Consider the following 25,329-nt stretch of genomic DNA (forward strand, 5'->3'; position numbering starts at 1 on the left):
AAATGGTTGATTCTGGTGTAAAAGACCTGTACCTTGACAATTCCACATCATAATCCATATGAGGCGGTCTGAACTGAGGAACAGGTGAGTCTGGAGACAATGCCCTGCTACTAAAGAACTTATCAAGTTCAAAGTCTGATGAATCTGACTGCGAGCTCTCTGGTCTAGGGTGATCAAAGAGGGTTTCCAGACACAAATCTGTACAGTCCCAGTCTGAAATGGTTGATTCTGGTGTAAAAGACCTGTACCTTGACAATTCTACATCATAAGCCATATGGGGCGGTCTGAACTGAGGAACAGGTGAGTCTGGAGACAATGCCCTGCTACTAAAGAACTTATCAAGTTCAAAGTCTGATAAAACTGACTGTGGGGAATCTGCTCTGGTCTGATCAAAGAGGGTTTCCAGACATAAATCTGTACAGTCCCAGTCTGAAATGGTTGATTCTGGTGTAAAAGACCTGTACCTTGACAATTCCACATCATAAGCCACACGGGGCGGTCTGAACTGAGGAATAGGTGAGTCTGGAGACAATGCCCTGCTACTAAAGAACTGATCGAGTTCAAAGTCTGACGAATCTGACTGCGGGGACTCTGCTCTGGTCTGATCGAAGAGGGTTTCCAGACACAAATCAGTACCTTCCCAGTCTGAAATGGTTGATTCTGGTGAAAATGACCTGTACCTTGACATTTCCACATCATAAGTAATATGCGGCCATTTGAATAGAGGAATAGGTGAGTCAGGAGAAAGGGACTTATGGTCACTTTGAGATGCTACTAACTCTGGAGAATGCAGTCTTATCTCCTTGACCCAATTGTCTTTGACGGAGTCACTGCACTCATCTAATGACCGTGACGGGAGACTGAAAGGTTTCAGCTCCAATGATTTGATGCTAAACAGAGTCTCTGCTTGTTTTTCATATTTAGTGCCCCGCACAACATCTGCATATGTAAAGGGTCTTGCACCAGGAAGTGCTTGAGTTGCAGATATTTTAACAGTACGTTTTTCATCTTCGTCCAGTGAAGAAACAGAATTTGGTGAGTCTGGTCTATTGTCCTCAAATAACTCCTCCAGACAAAGTCCTAAATACTCAAAATCTGATAATGTTGAAAGAGGTGATTGTGGTCTACTTTCAGAGTACCTTAAGAAATAGTCACCATGTTGACCCTTCATCTGGCCAAATGTCATGTGAGAAGAGAAAGAGTGATGCTCAACTGATGCCACAGATTCTGGGGAGGATGGTCTAAAGTCTGCCAACCAGTCGTTAAGTAGCGAAAAGTCGAAATCGGAAGACACAGAATCTGGGGACAATGCCCCGCCACTAAAGAACCTATCAAGTTCAAAGTCTGATAAAACTGACTGTGGGGAATCTGCTATGGTCTGATCAAAGAGGGTTTCCAGACATAAATCTGTACAGTCCCAGTCTGAAATGGTTGATTCTGGTGTAAAAGACCTGTACCTTGACAATTCCACATCATAAGCCACATGGGGCGGTCTAAACTGAGGAATAGGTGAGTCTGGAGACAATGCTCTGCTACTAAACAACTTATCAAGTTCAAAGTCAGATGAATCTGACTGTGAGCTCTCTGGTCTGGTCTGATCAAAGAGGGTTTCCAGACACAAATCTGTACCTTCCCAGTCTGAAATGGTTGATTCTGGTGTAAAAGACCTGTACCTTGACAATTCTACATCATAAGCCATATGGGGCGGTCTGAACTGAGGAACAGGTGAGTCTGGAGACAATGCCCTGCTACTAAAGAACTTATCAAGTTCAAAGTCTGATGAATCTGACTGCGAGCTCTCTGGTCTAGGGTGATCAAAGAGGGTTTCCAGACACAAATCTGTACAGTCCCAGTCTGAAATGGTTGATTCTGGTGTAAAAGACCTGTACCTTGACAATTCTACATCATAAGCCATATGGGGCGGTCTGAACTGAGGAACAGGTGAGTCTGTAGACAATGCCCTGCTACTAGAGAACTTATCAAGTTCAAAGTCTGATAAAACTGACTGTGGGGAATCTGCTCTGGTCTGATCAAAGAGGGTTTCCAGACATAAATCTGTACAGTCCCAGTCTGAAATGGTTGATTCTGGTGTAAAAGACCTGTACCTTGACAATTCCACATCATAAGCCACACGGGGCGGTCTGAACTGAGGAATAGGCGAGTCTGGAGACAATGCCCTGCTACTAAAGAACTGATCGAGTTCAAAGTCTGACGAATCTGACTGCGGGGACTCTGCTCTGGTCTGATCGAAGAGGGTTTCCAGACACAAATCAGTACCTTCCCAGTCTGAAATGGTTGATTCTGGTGAAAATGACCTGTACCTTGACATTTCCACATCATAAGTAATATGCGGCCATTTGAATAGAGGAATAGGTGAGTCAGGAGAAAGGGACTTATGGTCACTTTGAGATGCTACTAACTCCGGAGAATGCAGTCTTATCTCCTTGACCCAATTGTCTTTGACGGAGTCACTGCACTCATCTAATGACCGTGACGGGAGACTGAAAGGTTTCAGCTCCAATGATTTGATGCTAAACAGAGTCTCTGCTTGTTTTTCATATTTAGTGCCCCGCACAACATCTGCATATGTAAAGGATCTTGCACCAGGAAGTGCTTGAGTTGCAGATATTTTAACAGTACGTTTTTCATCTTCGTCCAGTGAAGAAACAGAATCTGGTGAGTCTGGTCTATTGTCCTCAAATAACTCCTCCAGACAAAGTCCTAAATACTCAAAATCTGATAATGTTGAAAGAGGTGATTGTGGTCTACTTTCAGAGTACCTTAAGAAATAGTCACCATGTTGACCCTTCATCTGGCCAAATGTCATGTGAGGAGAGAAAGAGTGCTGCTCAACTGATGCCACAGATTCTGGGGAGGATGGTCTAAAGTCTGCCAACCAGTCGTTAAGTAGCGAAAAGTCGAAATCGGAAGACACAGAATCTGGGGACAATGCCCCGCCACTAAAGAACCTATCAAGTTCAAAGTCTGATAAAACTGACTGTGGGGAATCTGCTCTGGTCTGATCAAAGAGGTATTCCAGACACAAATCTGTACAGTCCCAGTCTGAAATGGTTGATTCTGGTGTAAAAGACCTGTACCTTGACAATTCCACATCATAAGCCACACGGGGCGGTCTGAACTGAGGAATAGGTGAGTCTGGAGACAATGCCCTGCTACTAAACAACTTATCAAGTTCAAAGTCAGATGAATCTGACTGTGAGCTCTCTGGTCTGGTCTGATCAAAGAGGGTTTCCAGACACAAATCTGTACCTTCCCAGTCTGAAATGGTTGATTCTGGTGTAAAAGACCTGTACCTTGACAATTCTACATCATAAGCCATATGGGGCGGTCTGAACTGAGGAACAGGTGAGTCTGGAGACAATGCCCTGCTACTAAAGAACTTATCAAGTTCAAAGTCTGATGAATCTGACTGCGAGCTCTCTGGTCTAGGGTGATCAAAGAGGGTTTCCAGACACAAATCTGTACAGTCCCAGTCTGAAATGGTTGATTCTGGTGTAAAAGACCTGTACCTTGACAATTCTACATCATAAGCCATATGGGGCGGTCTGAACTGAGGAACAGGTGAGTCTGTAGACAATGCCCTGCTACTAGAGAACTTATCAAGTTCAAAGTCTGATAAAACTGACTGTGGGGAATCTGCTCTGGTCTGATCAAAGAGGGTTTCCAGACATAAATCTGTACAGTCCCAGTCTGAAATGGTTGATTCTGGTGTAAAAGACCTGTACCTTGACAATTCCACATCATAAGCCACACGGGGCGGTCTGAACTGAGGAATAGGCGAGTCTGGAGACAATGCCCTGCTACTAAAGAACTGATCGAGTTCAAAGTCTGACGAATCTGACTGCGGGGACTCTGCTCTGGTCTGATCGAAGAGGGTTTCCAGACACAAATCAGTACCTTCCCAGTCTGAAATGGTTGATTCTGGTGAAAATGACCTGTACCTTGACATTTCCACATCATAAGTAATATGCGGCCATTTGAATAGAGGAATAGGTGAGTCAGGAGAAAGGGACTTATGGTCACTTTGAGATGCTACTAACTCCGGAGAATGCAGTCTTATCTCCTTGACCCAATTGTCTTTGACGGAGTCACTGCACTCATCTAATGACCGTGACGGGAGACTGAAAGGTTTCAGCTCCAATGATTTGATGCTAAACAGAGTCTCTGCTTGTTTTTCATATTTAGAGCCCCGCACAACATCTGCATATGTAAAGGGTCTTGCACCAGGAAGTGCTTGAGTTGCAGATATTTTAACAGTACGTTTTTCATCTTCGTCCAGTGAAGAAACAGAATCTGGTGAGTCTGGTCTATTGTCCTCAAATAACTCCTCCAGACAAAGTCCTAAATACTCAAAATCTGATAATGTTGAAAGAGGTGATTGTGGTCTACTTTCAGAGTACCTTAAGAAATAGTCACCATGTTGACCCTTCATCTGGCCAAATGTCATGTGAGAAGAGAAAGAGTGATGCTCAACTGATGCCACAGATTCTGGGGAGGATGGTCTAAAGTCTGCCAACCAGTCGTTAAGTAGCGAAAAGTCGAAATCGGAAGACACAGAATCTGGGGACAATGCCCCGCCACTAAAGAACCTATCAAGTTCAAAGTCTGATAAAACTGACTGTGGGGAATCTGCTCTGGTCTGATCAAAGAGGGTTTCCAGACACAAATCTGTACAGTCCCAGTCTGAAATGGTTGATTCTGGTGTAAAAGACCTGTACCTTGACAATTCCACATCATAAGCCACATGGGGCGGTCTAAACTGAGGAATAGGTGAGTCTGGAGACAATGCTCTGCTACTAAACAACTTATCAAGTTCAAAGTCAGATGAATCTGACTGTGAGCTCTCTGGTCTGGTCTGATCAAAGAGGGTTTCCAGACACAAATCTGTACCTTCCCAGTCTGAAATGGTTGATTCTGGTGTAAAAGACCTGTACCTTGACAATTCTACATCATAAGCCATATGGGGCGGTCTGAACTGAGGAACAGGTGAGTCTGGAGACAATGCCCTGTTACTAAAGAACTGATCGAGTTCAAAGTCTGACGAATCTGACTGCGGGGACTCTGCTCTGGTCTGATCGAAGAGGGTTTCCAGACACAAATCAGTACCTTCCCAGTCTGAAATGGTTGATTCTGGTGAAAATGACCTGTACCTTGACATTTCCACATCATAAGTAATATGCGGCCATTTGAATAGAGGAATAGGTGAGTCAGGAGAAAGGGACTTATGGTCACTTTGAGATGCTACTAACTCTGGAGAATGCAGTCTTATCTCCTTGACCCAATTGTCTTTGACGGAGTCACTGCACTCATCTAATGACCGTGACGGGAGACTGAAAGGTTTCAGCTCCAATGATTTGATGCTAAACAGAGTCTCTGCTTGTTTTTCATATTTAGTGCCCCGCACAACATCTGCATATGTAAAGGGTCTTGCACCAGGAAGTGCTTGAGTTGCAGATATTTTAACAGTACGTTTTTCATCTTCGTCCAGTGAAGAAACAGAATCTGGTGAGTCTGGTCTATTGTCCTCAAATAACTCCTCCAGACAAAGTCCTAAATACTCAAAATCTGATAATGTTGAAAGAGGTGATTGTGGTCTACTTTCAGAGTACCTTAAGAAATAGTCACCATGTTGACCTTTCATCTGGCCAAATGTCATGTGAGGAGAGAAAGAGTGCTGCTCAACTGATGCCACAGATTCTGGGGAGGATGGTCTAAAGTCTGCCAACCAGTCGTTAAGTAGCGAAAAGTCGAAATCGGAAGACACAGAATCTGGGGACAATGCCCCGCCACTAAAGAACCTATCAAGTTCAAAGTCTGATAAAACTGACTGTGGGGAATCTGCTCTGGTCTGATCAAAGAGGGTTTCCAGACACAAATCTGTACAGTCCCAGTCTGAAATGGTTGATTCTGGTGTAAAAGACCTGTACCTTGACAATTCCACATCATAAGCCACACGGGGCGGTCTGAACTGAGGAATAGGTGAGTCTGGAGACAATGCCCTGCTACTAAACAACTTATCAAGTTCAAAGTCTGATGAATCTGACTGCGAGCTCTCTGGTCTAGGGTGACCAAAGAGGGTTTCCAAACACAAATCTGTACCTTCCCAGTCTGAAATGGTTGATTCTGGTGTAAAAGACCTGTACCTTGACAATTCCACATCATAAGCCATATGAGGTGGTCTGAACTGAGGAACAGGTGAGTCTGGAGAAAATGCCCTGCTACTAAAGAACTTATCAAGTTCAAAGTCTGATGAATCTGACTGCGAGCTCTCTGGTCTAGGGTGATCAAAGAGGGTTTCCAGACACAAATCTGTACAGTCCCAGTCTGAAATGGTTGATTCTGGTGTAAAAGACCTGTACCTTGACAATTCTACATCATAAGCCATATGGGGCGGTCTGAACTGAGGAACAGGTGAGTCTGGAGACAATGCCCTGCTACTAAAGAACTTATCAAGTTCAAAGTCTGATAAAACTGACTGTGGGGAATCTGCTCTGGTCTGATCAAAGAGGGTTTCCAGACATAAATCTGTACAGTCCCAGTCTGAAATGGTTGATTCTGGTGTAAAAGACCTGTACCTTGACAATTCCACATCATAAGCCACACGGGGCGGTCTGAACTGAGGAATAGGCGAGTCTGGAGACAATGCCCTGCTACTAAAGAACTGATCGAGTTCAAAGTCTGACGAATCTGACTGCGGGGACTCTGCTCTGGTCTGATCAAAGAGGGTTTCCAGACACAAATCAGTACCTTCCCAGTCTGAAATGGTTGATTCTGGTGAAAATGACCTGTACCTTGACATTTCCACATCGTAAGCCATATGAGGCGGTCTGAACTGAGGAACAGGTGAGTCTGGAGACAATGCCCTGCTACTAAAGAACTGATCGAGTTCAAAGTCTGACGAATCTGACTGCGGGGACTCTGCTCTGGTCTGATCGAAGAGGGTTTCCAGACACAAATCAGTACCTTCCCAGTCTGAAATGGTTGATTCTGGTGAAAATGACCTGTACCTTGACATTTCCACATCATAAGTAATATGCGGCCATTTGAATAGAGGAATAGGTGAGTCAGGAGAAAGGGACTTATGGTCACTTTGAGATGCTACTAACTCTGGAGAATGCAGTCTTATCTCCTTGACCCAATTGTCTTTGACGGAGTCACTGCACTCATCTAATGACCGTGACGGGAGACTGAAAGGTTTCAGCTCCAATGATTTGATGCTAAACAGAGTCTCTGCTTGTTTTTCATATTTAGTGCCCCGCACAACATCTGCATATGTAAAGGGTCTTGCACCAGGAAGTGCTTGAGTTGCAGATATTTTAACAGTACGTTTTTCATCTTCGTCCAGTGAAGAAACAGAATCTGGTGAGTCTGGTCTATTGTCCTCAAATAACTCCTCCAGACAAAGTCCTAAATACTCAAAATCTGATAATGTTGAAAGAGGTGATTGTGGTCTACTTTCAGAGTACCTTAAGAAATAGTCACCATGTTGACCTTTCATCTGGCCAAATGTCATGTGAGGAGAGAAAGAGTGCTGCTCAACTGATGCCACAGATTCTGGGGAGGATGGTCTAAAGTCTGCCAACCAGTCGTTAAGTAGCGAAAAGTCGAAATCGGAAGACACAGAATCTGGGGACAATGCCCCGCCACTAAAGAACCTATCAAGTTCAAAGTCTGATAAAACTGACTGTGGGGAATCTGCTCTGGTCTGATCAAAGAGGGTTTCCAGACACAAATCTGTACAGTCCCAGTCTGAAATGGTTGATTCTGGTGTAAAAGACCTGTACCTTGACAATTCCACATCATAAGCCACACGGGGCGGTCTGAACTGAGGAATAGGTGAGTCTGGAGACAATGCCCTGCTACTAAACAACTTATCAAGTTCAAAGTCTGATGAATCTGACTGCGAGCTCTCTGGTCTAGGGTGATCAAAGAGGGTTTCCAGACATAAATCTGTACAGTCCCAGTCTGAAATGGTTGATTCTGGTGTAAAAGACCTGTACCTTGACAATTCCACATCATAAGCTATATGAGGCGGTCTGAACTGAGGAACAGGTGAGTCCGGAGCGAATGCCCTGCTACTAAACAACTTATCAAGTTCAAAGTCTGATGAATCTGACTGCGAGCTCTCTGGTCTAGGGTGATCAAAGAGGGTTTCCAGACACAAATCTGTACCTTCCCAGTCTGAAATGGTTGATTCTGGTGTAAAAGACCTGTACCTTGACAATTCCACATCATAAGGCAGACGGGGCGGTCTGAACTGAGGAATAGGTGAGTCTGGAGACAATGCCCTGCTACTAAACAACTTATCAAGTTCAAAGTCTGATGAATCTGACTGCGAGCTCTCTGGTCTAGGGTGATCAAAGAGGGTTTCCAGACACAAATCTGTACCTTCCCAGTCTGAAATGGTTGATTCTGGTGTAAAAGACCTGTACCTTGACAATTCCACATCATAAGCCATATGGGGCGGTCTGAACTGAGGAACAGGTGAGTCTGGAGACAATGCCCTGCTACTAAAGAACTGATCGAGTTCAAAATCTGACGAATCTGACTGCGGGGACTCTGCTCTGGTCTGATCGAAGAGGGTTTCCAGACACAAATCAGTACCTTCCCAGTCTGAAATGGTTGATTCTGGTGAAAATGACCTGTACCTTGACATTTCCACATCATAAGCAATATGCGGCCATTTGAATAGAGGAATAGGTGAGTCAGGAGAAAGGGACTTATGGTCACTTTGAGATGCTACTGACTCTGGAGAATGCAGTCTTATCTCCTTGACCGAATTGTCTTTGACGGAGTCACTGCACTCATCTAATGACCGTGACGGGAGACTGAAAGGTTTCAGCTCCAATGATTTGATGCTAAACAGAGTCTCTGCTTGTTTTTCATATTTAGTGGCCCGCACAACATCTGCATATGTAAAGGGTCTTGCACCAGGAAGTGCTTGAGTTGCAGATATTTTAACAGTACGTTTTTCATCTTCGTCCAGTGAAGAAACAGAATCTGGTGAGTCTGGTCTATTGTCCTCAAATAACTCCTCCAGACAAAGTCCTAAATACTCAAAATCTGATAATGTTGAAAGAGGTGATTGTGGTCTACTTTCAGAGTACCTTAAGAAATAGTCACCATGTTGACCTTTCATCTGGCCAAATGTCATGTGAGGAGAGAAAGAGTGCTGCTCTACTGATGCCACAGATTCTGGGGAGGATGGTCTAAAGTCTGCCAACCAGTCGTTAAGTAGCGAAAAGTCGAAATCGGAAGACACAGAATCTGGGGACAATGCCCCGCCACTAAAGAACCTATCAAGTTCAAAGTCTGATAAAACTGACTGTGGGGAATCTGCTCTGGTCTGATCAAAGAGGGTTTCCAGACACAAATCTGTACAGTCCCAGTCTGAAATGGTTGATTCTGGTGTAAAAGACCTGTACCTTGACAATTCCACATCGTAAGCCATATCAGGCGGTCTGAACTGAGGAACAGGTGAGTCTGGAGACAATGCCCTGCTACTAAAGAACTTATCAAGTTCAAAGTCTGATAAAACTGACTGTGGGGAATCTGCTCTGGTCTGATCAAAGAGGGTTTCCAGACATATATCTGTACAGTCCCAGTCTGAAATGGTTGATTCTGGTGTAAAAGACCTGTACCTTGGCAATTCCACATCATAAGCTATATGAGGCGGTCTGAACTGAGGAACAGGTGAGTCCGAAGCGAATGCCCTGCTACTAAACAACTTATCAAGTTCAAAGTCTGATGAATCTGACTGCGAGCTCTCTGGTCTAGGGTGATCAAAGAGGGTTTCCAGACACAAATCTGTACCTTCCCAGTCTGAAATGGTTGATTCTGGTGTAAAAGACCTGTACCTTGACAATTCCACATCATAAGCCATATGGGGCGGTCTGAACTGAGGAACAGGTGAGTCTGGACACAATGCCCTGCTACTAAAGAACTGATCGAGTTCAAAGTCTGACGAATCTGACTGCGGGGACTCTGCTCTGGTCTGATCGAAGAGGGTTTCGAGACACAAATCAGTACCTTCCCAGTCTGAAATGGTTGATTCTGGTGAAAATGACCTGTACCTTGACATTTCCACATCATAAGCAATATGCGGCCATTTGAATAGAGGAATAGGTGAGTCAGGAGAAAGGGACTTATGGTCACTTTGAGATGCTACTGACTCTGGAGAATGCAGTCTTATCTCCTTGACCCAATTGTCTTTGACAGAGTCACTGCACTCATCTAATGACCGTGACGGGAGACTGAAAGGTTTCAGCTCCAATGATTTGATGCTAAACAGAGTCTCTGCTTGTTTTTCATATTTAGTGCCCCGCACAACATCTGCATATGTAAAGGGTCTTGCACCAGGAAGTGCTTGAGTTGCAGATATTTTAACAGTACGTTTTTCATCTTCGTCCAGTGAAGAAACAGAATCTGGTGAGTCTGGTCTATTGTCCTCAAATAACTCCTCCAGACAAAGTCCTAAATACTCAAAATCTGACAATGTTGAAAGAGGTGATTGTGGTCTACTTTCAGAGTACCTTAAGAAATAGTCACCATGTTGACCCTTCATCTGGCCAAATGTCATGTGAGGAGAGAAAGAGTGCTGCTCAACTGATGCCACAGATTCTGGGGAGGATGGTCTAAAGTCTGCCAACCAGTCGTGAAGTAGCAAAAAGTCGAAATCGGAAGACACAGAATCTGGGGACAATGCCCTGCCACTAAAGAACCTATCAAGTTTAAATTCATCATGTGATGATTTTTGTCTGTTCTTCTCAACAACATATTGAGTTGAAAGAGGTGATTGTGGTATACTTATAGAGTACTCCAAGTAATAGTCACAACATTGCTCTTTTATTAGGCCAAATGTCATTTGTGGAGACAAAGATTCTTTAGTAAGTGATGCCAATGGTTCAGGAGGGGACGGGATAAAATTTTTCATGCTGTCCTGAAGTGAGTTATTCAGTAACTCCCTTTTGTTTGATGTTTGAGATATTTCATTGTAAAAGTCTAACATTAATTTAGGTCTTTCTACTAAGTTAAAAACCATTGGTTTGGGTGACTGGAGATGTGAGTAAGTGTGACAACTTTCAACAGATGGCTTGCTATACGTCTCATATGAACAACGGTTTATTTTGGATGATTCGTTCATTTGATTAATGGATTGCATCTCATTGCTTTCTACTGTGGCTTTTCCAGAGTTTGATAAACCATTATCTGAGGGATGTTGTGATGGTATGCAGCTAGAAGATTCTGATTCCAACTTTGAAAACCAGTAATCAATAAACGATTGATTACTTTCTGCTTCTGGCTTTGTGGTGACAGAAGATAGTGGCTGAAATTGAAAAGATTTTTCTGTTTTAATTGAACTGTCTAAAACCTCAATATTAATACTTTTAACTTCTGTGTGTGAAAGACATTTTTCAGATGAAACAGGACTTGTATACAAAGGTTCTTTTTTTTCAGTTTTTGCACGCCATGACACCGAATCAGTTGTATTTTTGTTGTTTTCATCACACCATTCAGTAAATAGTGATGAAGGAGTATTAGTAGAACTTTGTAAATCACATTTTATAGTCTTGTTCTTTGAAACTGACAAAACTAGAGGGACACAGTCAATTGATGTGAAAGACTCCTGAGAGATTGTAGGATTGTGATCTGAAGTGACTAATTCTGGTGTCAAAGGGTTACCCTGACCCACTTCCTCACTGTACACTGTAGTGTATGGAGTTGACATTAGTGAGGGTGACAGATGACTTGCCTCTGAATAAAGTAAGAAATAATTACAATGTTGACTCATAAGTTGGGCACGGTTTTGTTCAGAGAGCAAGAGTTCAAGAAATGAAAAACTACACTGAGAAGATTGGGATTCTGGTGAGGTTGGTCTACAATCCATATCTGACATTCTATGTCCAGGTGATATCCTACTGACAGAAAAATCTTCAAGCAAAAAGTCATCACATTGATTATCTGCTGCAACAGGTGATAATGCTCTAAACATTCCCTCCATCAGTAGACCTTCAGGTATAGGTACTTGAGAGTCAGAGGACTGTGGCCTCCACTTATTCCTAGACTCAAAGGACTCAGAATCAACATTGTATAAAACTACAAAATCTTTCGAACAAAGTAGTTGTTCACATTCATGTATGTGTGATTGATAGGGGTGTATGTTATTTTCATATATGTTAATTTCAGGTGAAATACATGCATCAGACCTTGGAGAGACTGTCCTCATGCCATCGCATATACTGGCAAAGTCTGCAGGTAAGGCCTTTCTCTTGCCCAGCGGAGAGTCAGGTGACATTGCCCGATAATCACTAATTGACATAACCGAGTCAGGGGATGACAGTCTAGGTATGGGGTCATTTAATATCCATGACTCTGCAGGTACGAGATCCCTTTCATGAATAGGTGAAAAAGAATCAGGAGTCAAAGGGTTATACTCAATAAAAGTGGAAGGTAATGTTTCATCTTGTTCAGGTGACTGTGGTACACATATAGGCAGATAAAGGCTGGATGAGGCAACCTTAGGTTCAGAAATGTGGGGTGCCATTGTCCTGTCTATGACATAATCACTATCTGTACTCACAGAACAGTAATTATAGTGGCTATCAGTTGAGTCACAGGCCATGTGAGCAGGGACACTGGTTCTCAGACTATGAAGTAAAATGGTCTTTTGAATGTTTTTACTATGTTCCATCATGCTGTACTTAGCTGTAGCAACAATGGGTTCAATTGACTGGACATTGTCCTCATCATCATCAATGAAGGACATGTTTTTTGAACACCCATTACTGTATGACTGGTATTTATTGTTTTCTTCTTTGCTTGTCTTGAAGGATTTGAAGGCCAAGTCCACACCTGGAACCTGATGACCATGCGGTCCTTGGACGAATTGCGCTGTGACCTCATCAATACACCTCTGTGAGACCCTGCTTTTTTGATCTACATCTGTGTCATCCTCAGTCATGGCAAGAGTTGCTTTGTGGTCCTCTGGTGGTACCACTAACAGGTTAGGCTCAGGGATTCTTCTGACATTGGTTTTAACTGTGTTTTTATTGCCAAGCTGTGGTGTATCGCTGAAATTGTCACAAAGCTCACTGAAGTGGGTCTCAGCTTGGTCTGACTCTGATAGACTCAGACTAAAGTCTCTGATAGATATAGATGATGGAAACTTCTGAATTTCAGATGATTGGCCTTGCTCATCTTCATAACGACACTGCTTCAGCAGTAATGTATGGCTGCATTCATCTTTGACTTGAGTGCCAGCTTGGAAAGCCCTCAAGAAATGAACTTCAGTACTGTGGCAACCTTGTTGGTCTTTCACTTTGTCCTGGGAGTCATAAACCTGACTTGCTTGGCTCCTCATTGCTGCTTCTTTTGAAGTGGGAAGAGTACTTACTTGCTCATCCAAGTTGTCATGACTGGTAGATTCTTGTGTAATTACATCCTCCGAAGTCCACAGATTTGGATTCAATTCACTGTAACACAAGAGACAGACTAGGTCAGAAAATTTGACTTCAAGAATGTGATATCGCACTTAAAATAAAAAAAACATAAAACAAAATTTGCCCAAACAATGGATGCAGGGCAAACACCTGCACCCATTGTTTTCAGCACACACCGAATGTTGCTATTTTGCAAGGTCAAGATGTGTCAACCCTTTAGAAAAGCAGCAGTTTGACAACTTCTTCTGTATTTATGGCATGTCTGATGTGTGATATGGGTGTCAATTGAAATGACAGTATGTGACACTGTCAATGTGTGTTGCAGATTCAGGAATAATTTGGAATTAATAATTTACTGTGGGATCTCAAGCTCCTCCAACAGGTCACCATGCATGCTCTCTGAATGGGTGTGTCCAACAGGCTCTGCCCAGGAAGGAATATCCAGTAGGGAAGCAACTGAGAGGTCCTCTTCTGAAACAGCTGGGGGTGGTCTGCGGTCTGATTCCACCCTTCTTATGATTCTGGGGCTGTCTGCATCCTCTTGCACTGAAGAAAGGGCTACTGACACTGAAAAACACACATAACAATAAGAGAGCAAGCAAACACACAATTAGAGTTAGGTGTTAGTTAGAGCCTTTAAACTGGTTGCTGAATTGAGTGTTTAGATGTGTGACTACCTTCACTGTGATCCAGTGTCTTCTCTATCTCTGCATAAGTTCTAGATGTTTGCTCTTGAACTGACTTGTTCATCTGGGTTTCAATAAGATGGACAATGTCCATGCGGTTGATCTTGGTTAGTCTCTTAATCAGGCAGTCCTCTGTGGAGGGATTTTCAATCATTTATAGACTTTAGAAAAGCATTCACTGAACACAACAAATAAAAAATGCAAATATAAGGTTACATTGAATCTATGAATAGGTTACATTGAATCTATGAATAGGTCTACTTAATACACAAATTGATTCCAAAAGCTAGTTGCGCATTCAGTGCATCCTCAGATAAATTAGCAATGATTACAGGGTCAGAAGTATTGTATTGACAAATACTAGTAAAATATAAATCAAAATCTGTCAGACCAAAAAAACATGTACCTGTGGCATGTTTGCCTTCCTGCTCAACCCAACGCTGCAGCAAGGCATGGCTCTGCTCTTGGAGTGAATTGGGATTCTCTGTTCTCACTAATTGAATGTCATCCTCACTGAATTCCAGTTCCCTTGCCAGCTCTGAGGGGATGGATAACAAACATGGGATGAAAAAACAGATTGTGAACCATATTTACTGTTTTGCTGTTAGAGCATTAGTGCTCCCATATAAACTTTATAGATATTACCCTAATACTGCTCAGAAATACACAAGTTTCAATTCAAACAAAACACACTACGTATTGCCTAACTAGATTGTACTGAGTGAAATATTTTGAACTTTAGATTGAAAAAAGATAATTATATCGTTATTTGACAGCTTACCAGTCCAGCTGAAGCCAAGAAGGTCTGCAATGATAGCTAATGTCTCCTCTTTCCTGTCAGCATCATCCTGCCAATCCACTAAAAAATACCGCCAGAGCCAAACATTCAAATTTAACATTATGGTCAGCAGTTCAATATGTAAAATTCCACAACTACATATCTCAAAGTATTTTTTTTCCACAAACCAGGTACCTGTCATGTAAAATATACTTAGTAAATGTAGATTGGTTGAGGACACTATGTTATGTTATGAACTGTAATACTCTGAAATTAAATATGGATCTGTGATGTTGACATGGATGATAAAATAAATGTTGGATTTGTCACTATAAAGTGGAACTGACTTGTTTACAGATTAATATTTGGTCACAATTAGCACATGATACTTTTTTCTGTGAAAGCAATGACATTAATGATCTGATTAAGTGATGTGCATGCTAATATTAGTAAAGCTATATTAGTATTATAAATACCAATACAATAGTGGGAGTCAGCATCAAAATTCTTTAAGCTACAACTTTTTTAACTGACATGGCCATTCAATCTTGAGATTGCACATACACAAATAGATGGAAAAGTAACACCACGACATACACACACACACACACACACACACACACACACACACACACACACACACACACACACACAGTACAGAAAAGAAAACAATGCAAGATGGGACAAGACAAATTACAACAAATGAAAACAACACAAAATGAGTAACGGTGGTATTATGTTCTTAAGAAGAGGAAAAATGGTCTTGCTGTCGAGGAGAAGAGATAGGAAAGCAAAAGCCCATGTAGGTCTGGCCATACCTGGCATACATTCTGGAGTTTGGTCATCGTTGATTCTCTGCATCTGAGTTTCCACCATGTCATCCCAGGCAGGCCTGGATTCAAATACATTCTCTGTACCAGAAGATGGTTGCACACTCATCAAAGGATTGTTATCAGAGTTGGAACTGTGTATAGTTGGGATGTCGTATGTGAATATAACAGAGTCTGGACTCCGGTGACTAGCACTACTTAGATCATCAGTATCCAAAGAAGAACAAACAGATGTTTCTGTAGTCTCAGAGAATTGAATTTCTTTCATTTGGATGGAGGAAGAGGAGATTGTGTGAGGTATAACTTTCTGTTTCATCAAGACAGGAAGTTTGGAGGGGGAAAGGTTGGATTTATCAGTGGGTTCAGTACTGTCGGAATAACTCCTGCTGTCTTTATTAAAGGTTTTACTTGTGTCACCATCAGCCTCAGATCTAGTGCTGTGATTCAAGGTTGAGCCTTTTTCTGCTTTTGTTTGAAACAGATCAAGCTTGGGTACCTTTGGGTCTTTCATGGTTGTTTCCGATTTGAAATGGCTAGCCTCTTTATTTGTGCTGCCTGGTTTAATTCCCAAAGGTGGAGGTGAATCCTGATAGTACTGCGTTGGGATGTCAGTCTGTGTAGTTGAAAAGGACATCTCTATGACTGAACACTGGTCCTCATCTTCCTCTTCTTCCTCCTCCTCATCAGGAGATGAGTCTGAGGAGTCATTACTCTGCTTTGAGTACACTGAATGGTCAACTGCGACAGTGTCTGATTGAAGGTCAGCTATGGTAGAATCTAGATAGCCTAGACCAAGGCTTTCAAGGCCTCCAACTTCATCTTGAATATCAGTTAATCTCTCCAAAGCAGTGGGAAAACCAAGCTGGACCTCTATGGGGCTGGCAAGTTCGTCTTTTGAAAGTGGCTTCTCTTTCTCTGACTTGTCACTTGAGGGTTGAATGAGAGTTCTGGGTTTGGGAGTAGGAATATTGTCACTAGCACACTGACTAAAATATGATGTTGGGGTCTCTTGGAGAGATGTATCTGCAATTGAAACACTATTTTCTAAAGTTAAAGACTTTGTTTGATCTTCCCCAGTCTCCTCTGGCATAACTTCATCAACTGGATGTTCCTCTATATGAAAAAATGCGAATCCTTCCCGTTCTTCATCAAAGCTTCTTCTTGTCATATCAATGGCACCTCCTCTTGTCATTTCAAATAGCTTTCCCTCTTGAAACTGAAATGGATCAGTTTTCTCATCACCTGGTGTTTGAGCAGGTGTTTTATCAGGGCTTTTTCTGTCTTCTGCAAAACTAAGATTAATCTGTTCCTCTGACTTAACACTGAAGGCTACATCATTCTCATCCTCCCATCCTGGGATAACATACTCTAGGTCTTTAGTATGTGCTGTTGCCTGAGGTTCACTCGCAGAGCTTGAACCATTTGTCGGTGAAGGTTTAACCGCTTTGTCATCCACTGGATAGTGTTCATCAGTAACACAGCTGGAAAAATGTGTGTCATTGACTGAGGAACAAGAAAAGTCACCCTCTACAGTGTCTTTATCTGTCTGTATATCAGCCTCTCTTTCCTCTAAGAGTTGCATAGATTCTTCACTCACTGAATAAGGTTCCTCTCTGTGACTTGCAGTTGAACACAATGAACTGTCAGCTGTTTGAGTAGATATTAGTTGTGACTGAATTCCCACCCTCTCCTTACTGCTTGAACTAATATCTGTTACCCCACTAAGTGTGTGAGTCCTTTCTGTCACATATTTTTCAGAATTTTCCTCTAGTGTATCTTCTGAGGAAAACTGAATAGCTGGGGAAAATCTTAGATCTACCGTATCGTCTTGGTGATCACTTGTCTTTGATAGAGCACTGACATCTGAGGATGTGTCTCTCTTCATTTTAGCCTCCTGCTCCATCTCCTCAAATGTTTTGATCTTTGCAGCCATTTTAAACATCTCCTCTTCTGGGGTGAATTGTTTGTTGGTGGTATCGTCCTGGCTATTATCTTTGTCAAGAGAGTCTAGAGAGTCTTGCCTTATGAGCTTGTTCCAATTTTCACTGTCACATATTTTGGGGTCAGAGCACATGTTGCCATCAGTTCCTGTCTTTGCTGAGTAGGAATATCTGTCTTCTGTATTTTCACTTTCCTTTTGTAAGATCTCATTGCTTTCATGCTCATCAAGCTCATTTTCATCACTGTAAATATTTCTGTCATAAGCAAAACATGCTTGGAGCTGCGACGCATAGTCCTCATACACAGCTGTCTTGGCTGGCTTCTTAAGCTTGGTGTCCTTTGATTGAGTGGGACTTCCCTCAAGAGAGTCTGGACAAGGGGATTCTCTGGTCGGGCTTGGGTCAATTGAATCAGGGGATTTCGTTGAAGATCTATCCTCCATTAGAGGACTTGCCTCTAGTGAGTCTTGATGGCAAGGCCGTTTCGCTAAGTCATCAAAAACTGCATTGTTTAAGTTCTCCAAATCAGTTGGTCGTTGTGGTGTGTTCAAACTATCTGGTAGTTGAAAAAAATCATGTGTTTGAAGAATTGAATTAACAGCAACAACACTGACATCTTTATGATCGGACTCATAGTCATCCATCATTACATATGACTTTGTATTGTCCACCATCCCTTCAGCAAAGTAATTAAAATGTGAACCTGCACTTGGTGAAGTTTTCGTCACATCTTCCTCAGATGAGAAACTCTTAGGACCTTCATTTTCATGGGAACATGTTTGCCATCCACTTTCCAAAGTTCTTTTTTCATTGTTGTCTATTGTGTTTGTATCCTCTGGTAGCATCATATTATGTTCAGGGGAGAATGTAGAAGTTTCTCTTTTATTGTCTTTTGTCAGGATAAGTTGTTTGTAGTTCTCATGGACTACCTCCTCTTCCAAGTGGCATTGTGGCACTACTGGCTGTTCCTTTAAAAATTCATCTAAGTCACCACTAAGCAATGACAACATGCCTGACATATCCCGCCCAGTTGTTGACTGTTGTTGCTGTGTATTTCTCTCAATGTAGACTTCTTGGACTGGTATCTCCAAAACAAAATTTGATGACAATGCTCTAACTTCAGTTGTATCTGTTTGCATGTGTTCATTTACTTCTCCACTTATCTCATCCTCCAAAAGATTCCGTGTCACTATAACTTGATGGCAGCTCTTATGGACTAGGTCCTCTTCTGGGTGGCATTGTATTGACTTTGGCTTTTCCTTGAGACATTGATCTAAGTCACTACTGAGATGTGATAACATGCCTGACATATTCTTCTCAGTTGTAGACTGTTGGTGGTCCGTCTTTCTATCAATGTAAACCTCTTGGAGAGATGTCTCCAATACAGAACTTGGTGTCAGTTCTTTGACTTCAACCACATCAGTTTGCATCTGTTCAAATGTCTCTTCATCTGTCTTGCCCTCCACATCAGGACAAGCTACTGTTTGTATTTGTGTTGTGTCACATATTGTAATTGTTTCCTCCTTACAAGAGGGTTTTCTGATTTTGGTGATGACTTGTTCGAATTTCTCCTGTATAATGTCCTCTTCTGGAGGCTGATTCATCACTTGTCTGTCCATTAAGTACTGGTCCAAGTCACCACTAAGCAATGACAACATGCCTGACATATCCTGCCCAGTTGCTGACTGTTGTTGCTGTGTATTTCTCTCAATGTAGACTTCTTGGACTGGTATCTCCAAAACAAAACTTGATGACAATGCTCTGACTTCAGTTGTATCAGTTTGCATGTGTTCATTTACTTCTCCACTTATCTCATCCTCCAAAAGATTCCGTGTCACTATAACTTGATGGCAACTCTTATGGACTAGGTCCTCTTCTGGGTGGCATTGTATTGACTTTGGCTTTTCCTTGAGACATTGATCTAAGTCACTACTGAGATATGATAAAATGCCTGACATATTCTTCTCAGTTGTAGACTGTTGGTGGTCCGTCTTTCTATCAATGTAAACCTCTTGGAAAGATGTCTCCAATACAGAACTTGGTGTCAGTTCTTTGACTTCAACCACATCAGTTTGCATCTGTTCAAATGTCTCTTCATCTGTCTTGCCCTCCACATCAGGACAAGCTACTGTTTGTATTTGTGTTGTGTCACATATTGTAATTGTTTCCTCCTTACAAGAGGGTTTTCTGATTTTAGTGATAATAACTTGTTCGAATTTCTCTTGTATAATGTCCTCTTCTGGAGGCTGATTTATCACTTGTCTGTCCATTAAGTACTGGTCCAAGTCACCACTAAGCAATGACAACATGCCTGACATATCCCGCCCAGTTGTTGACTGTTGTTGCTGTGTATTTCTATCAATGTAGACTTCTTGGACTGGTATCTCCAAAACAAAACTTGATGACAATGATCTGACTTCAGTTGTATCCGTTTGCATGTGTTCATTTACTTCTCCACTTATCTCATCCTCCAAAAGATTCCGTGTCACTATAACTTCATGGCAGCTCTTATGGACTAGGTCCTCTTCTGGGTGGCATTGTATTGACTTTGGCTTTTCCTTGAGACATTGATCTAAGTCACTACTGAGATGTGATAACATGCCTGACATATTCTTCTCAGTTGTAGACTGTTGGTGGTCCGTCTTTCTATCAATGTAAACCTCTTGGAGAGATGTCTCCAATACAGAACTTGGTGTCAGTTCTTTGACTTCAACCACATCAGTTTGCATCTGTTCAAATGTCTCTTCATCTGTCTTGCCCTCCACATCAGGACAAGCTACTGTTTGTATTTGTGTTGTGTCACATATTGTAATTGTTTCCTCCTCACAAGAGGGTTTTCTGATTTTGGTGATAATATCTTGTTCGAATTTCTCCTGTATAATGTCCTCTTCTGGAGACTGATTCATCACTTGTCTGTCCATTAAGTACTGGTCCAAGTCACCATTCAGCAGTGACAGCATGCCTGACACATCTCTTACTTTTGTCAGAGGCTGACATGAAGTCATTTTCTCTACCCACTTTTCCTTCATTGGTAGTTCACTTGCCACCTCTTCACCTCCCATCATGACCTCATGTTTCAATATAGCACAGTCTATCTCTTGTATTGTGTCATCCACTTCTGCTCCTTCATTTTCACAAGTGAAATTTTCTTCCATTGGTGGACAAGCCATAGATCTAGCCTCTAGAAACTGATCTTGATTAATGACTAACATCTCTGATATATCTTTTACATCTTTGGATGCTTTAGCTTCTTCATATTCACTCTCTGATTCTTTACCTCCCAATGTAAATGAATTCTCTTTGGTCTTTGCAAGATTGATGTCTTGTGTTGTACCACTCACTGCTGCTCCTTTATTTCCATCAGTGACAAATGTGATTATTTCTTTATCGTTTTCCTTCATTAAAATAATTTCTTCAAATTTCTCCTGAACAATACCCTCTTGTCGTGGCAGACTTACCACAGGTCTAGCTTTTAGATACTGTTCCAAGTCAGTGTTCATTAAGGACAACATCCCTGACATATCCTTTACTGCTGTGGATGCCTGGCTTGATGTTTGCCTCTCAATGCGGATCACTTGAAGTTGTGGTTCAACAATTTTGTTCTTTGTTACTTCTTTGTCAGTTTGTCTAAAGAACAGTTTATTTCCATGATCAACTGTTGTATGTTCTCTTCGTGCATTGTAAAATGTCTCTTCCTTTGAAGGAATGACGTACATTTCTTCTTTTTGATGCAAGGAAGTAAGCATTTCATTGTTCATTTGATCGGTCACTGCCAGTCCTTCATAATTCTCGCTTTCCCCTGAGCTGGAATGAGGGGTCCTAATGTCAACACTAGTGTCTGAGGATTCAGCCATACCTTCATGCTTGGAACTCTCAGGACTTTGATCATTATCTTTCATTTCATTCTCAATAAGAGAATTATCTTCTCTAAAATAACTTATGCAAGAACTGGAGATGGATTCTGGATTTGTATCAGAATCATCAACCAAGGTTGTCTCCTCATGTGCGTCCAACTGATAGTTCACATCTGATGCTTCTGATTTCTGCTTGAACAGCTGGTACTCTGGACTTTCTTCTAGCTCAGCCTTTATGTCAGCACTGAAGTCCTCAGAGGGTCTGCGATCAGGGCTGATCTGTAGGTCTTCAGATAAACTCCTACCAGTGTTTATAACTGGTTCTTCTAATTGCATCCTACCTAAGCTCTTCCCTGATAACTCCTCTCCCTGAAGGCTAACCCTTCCAACATCACATTGAATCGTATTAGCAAATTTTACTTTCTCTCCAAAACAATCAATATCTGAAATTAACTGTGATTCCATAGAGTTACCTCTTTTTAAGTGTACTGTTTGAGCATCTACATCTAAATTTCCACATGTGATGACATCACTCTGTGGATCACAAATTGGGAGATTCTCTATTTGGGTTTGCAATTTTGTTTCCTGCGTGGGTTTCTTGTCAGTCCTCTGTATCTCTTCATGACCTAGTGATTCAGATATCGGTGTTGAAATGCAAGAGGAATACATTGATTTGTGTTCAAAAAGCCCTACATCACTTTTTGAAGGGTCCTGCCCAGTCTGGAATGCTTTCATCAGCTCCTTAACCGACAGCGTCTCCTTACCTGACAACTCTAGTGCTTCTCTGTCTGGGCTAACGCTTCCATCATCATGTTGAATTGTAGCAGCAAATTTGACTGTCTTTCCAACATTAGCACTATCAGAAATCAACTGTGATTCCTCAGAGTTATCTTCATTAAAGCTTACCTTTTGCTCGCCTAAATCTGTTTCATCACATTTCTTGACATCACTCTGATCGTGAAAAAATGTGAGGTACTGACCCTGGGTTTGTGGTTTTGGCTCCTGCATAGGGCTTTGTTCAGTGCCCTGTATCTTTTCAGAATCAGTGGATTTGGATATCGATGTTGAAATACATGAAGCCACAACTTTGTGTTCAAAAGTTGCTGTTTCATTTCTTGAAGGATCCTGTCCAGGTTGAAATGCTTTCATGCGCTCCTTAACAGATAATGTCTCCTTCTCTGGCAACTCTAGAGACTGTTTGTCTGGGCTTTCATCATCATGGTGAATTGTAGAAGCAAAGTCTACTGTCGTTCCAACATAATCACTATCTGAAATTAACTGTGGTTCCTCAGAATTATATACAATGAAGCTTTTGTCACATATCTTAACATCACACTGTGGATGGAGAATTGTGACGTTCTGGGTCTGAGTTTGTGGTTTTGGCTCCTGCATAGGACTTTCAGTCCTCTGTATCTCTATGGAATCTCCTGATTCAGATATTAAAGTTGAAATACAAGAGGAAGCTACTGCTTTGTGCTCAAAAAGCCCAGATTTATTTTTTGAAGGGTCCTGACCAGTCTGGAATGCTTTCATCAGCTCCTTAACAGACATCGTCTCCTCCAATCTTTCTGTCTGAGATTTGGGGGATTTAGGGGACATGGGAACTCTGGGAAGCTCTGGCATGTCTGCCTCCATCTTCTTTGTTGTGATAGTTGATTTTGCCTGAGGAATTAATACCTGAGTATTTTTTTGCACCTCTTCCTCTACAACTTTGTTCTGCAAAGCTTTAACTCTGTCCTTGATAGATCCTATAGGTGTCTCAACCACGAGAGGAGAAGCTGGAGGATCCATCACTGGGGTGGGCTCAAGGCCACTCTCCTTGAGAACAACATCACCATCTAAGGACTCCTCAGAGCTCATCCTTTCCAGCTCCCCCTCAGAGCTACTGTATCCAGAACGCTCTTTGTCTCTAAGTTTCTTCCGAATAGGTTTCTTGATATCTGGGGGACGCCGTTTGCCATCACGCTTTACAATAACCTGTTCAAACCTATCATGGACATGGTCTTCCTGAGAACCACTCATCACAACAGGTCTCTGTTCTATGTATTGGTCCATGTCGATGCTCAGGTGTGAGATCATGCATGTCATGTCTCTGCCTTCTGGGGCAGGTTTACTTGAAGTCTTCCTCTCAATGCAGGTCTCCTGTAGGACTGGTTCTTCAATCAGGAGATCCCTCATTTCTACAACTTGTGCCTCATGTTGTTGAATCTCTCCAACCTTTTCCAGCATCTCTTTAACTCTCCTTTGCCTCTGTTCCACAGTCGCAAAAGCCTCATTTTCTCCAACCCGTCTGGCTCCAGCTATCTCTTCATTAACTGAGTACTCCATTTGCTCTGCAGTCAAAATAACCGACATTTTGATGTCCAACATGTCTGAGAGAAGGTCTGGGCTTGCAAGGGTTGCAGGGTCAAGCGGTTGGTTAGTTTTCAGGGAGAATGTCTCCGTTGACTCAGATTCATCATCTTCAATTAAAAAGTTTCACAACCAAAAAGGGTAAAGAATGTAAGGGACAAATGAAGTGGGGAAGAGAGACATCAGAAAACTGTGATCAAGACAATGCCATTAAAATCCATCTTCAGTTCAAGGAGTAAGGAGAAGGCTGACAAGCAGAGGATAAGGGAGTCTTAAAAGGAAGACCAAAAGGAGGATGGCAAAGTGATCCAGAAGAGTTTGGAGAGGAGTAGAGCAGCAGTAGCATAAGCAAAGCCAGGAGGAGAAATAAATCAGGTAGAATATGGACAATAATAATTTAATTTGTTTTATAGCAATATTCAGAAATAAAACAAAAATATATATACCTATTAACCAAAGGGAACAGAAAGAAACTACACAGAAAGAGAAAACTACTTATGGAACAAAAGGACAGGAATGAAGGAAAACAAACAAACAAAACCTCTCAAGATTGTTGCTGACATGGAGAGCCATGTCAAAAAAACAAAACTAAATAAAAAAAACCCAAAAAACGTTAAAGCAGAGAAAATTTGAATACACATAAAATTAAAAGAAGGTTTTCAGTAAGAGGAGATGTGAGATAAGTAATTAATGGAAAGATAACCAGGTATTTTTTACAGAATTTTGTGTCTGTTTTAAAACTTTATAATAATTATTTATAAGCAATGTCAAGTACTAACATGGAAAAATACACGCCTTTTCCAAATTACTAAAAAGAGTACATTTTATTATTATTTATTAAAGTGTGTAGTTTTATGTGGTATCAAATATTATTATAGGCTCAAATTAGTAAATGTGAAAATATTAGATATAAAGTTTACTCAGTTTTGTGATCTTGTAGAGATCACTTACAGAAAATGAGAAGTAGTGACTTAAAACAACAATTATGTGACATGGATTTAATTCATGGTGCAACTGAATGTATGAATGAAAGCAAAGTTGGTAAATGAAAAAGAAATGTGCACTTGGAGTAAATACCTCCAAAAACATGGCAGTGACTGAAATGATACAAACTAAATGATGAGAATACCAATAATTACTCTACACAATTTAAAAAAGAACAAGCAAAATTATGTTGTTAGTCAATTATTTCTGTCAACATGCTACTGGTAAAACTGTTAACTGGTCAAAATGAATACTTTTTTATATATTATTACAGCAAAATATAATTATTCTCAAGGTCAGATTAACATGAATGTACATGAATATCTTCAAATCAAAACAATTTTGAGTGGATTCGAATAAAAAGTATTATTTTGACCTTTATTTATGACTAATAATAAAACAAAACAAAGGGTCATAGCCATTACAGATACGGTAAATTAAAATG

At 41.4% G+C, this 25,329-nt stretch overlaps 1 protein-coding gene across 1 annotated transcript in view; it reads right to left on the reverse strand.

Moving 5' to 3' along the window:
* The window catches only part of LOC128365885 (ankyrin-2-like), a 115,782-nt gene that overhangs the window by 44,180 nt on the left and 46,273 nt on the right, over window positions 1-25,329 (reverse strand). The window contains exons 41-47 of the mRNA XM_053326506.1: window positions 23,736-24,010; window positions 15,743-23,669; window positions 14,928-15,005; window positions 14,553-14,684; window positions 14,138-14,278; window positions 13,817-14,027; window positions 13,415-13,493 (exon numbers count right to left, since the gene is read on the reverse strand). Coding sequence (XP_053182481.1) covers window positions 13,415-13,493; window positions 13,817-14,027; window positions 14,138-14,278; window positions 14,553-14,684; window positions 14,928-15,005; window positions 15,743-23,669; window positions 23,736-24,010 — 8,843 coding nt within the window. The remainder of the gene's footprint in view (window positions 1-13,414; window positions 13,494-13,816; window positions 14,028-14,137; window positions 14,279-14,552; window positions 14,685-14,927; window positions 15,006-15,742; window positions 23,670-23,735; window positions 24,011-25,329) is intronic.

Source organism: Scomber japonicus, chromosome 2 (genome assembly GCF_027409825.1).
Source record: "Scomber japonicus isolate fScoJap1 chromosome 2, fScoJap1.pri, whole genome shotgun sequence".
NCBI lineage: Eukaryota > Metazoa > Chordata > Actinopteri > Scombriformes > Scombridae > Scomber > Scomber japonicus.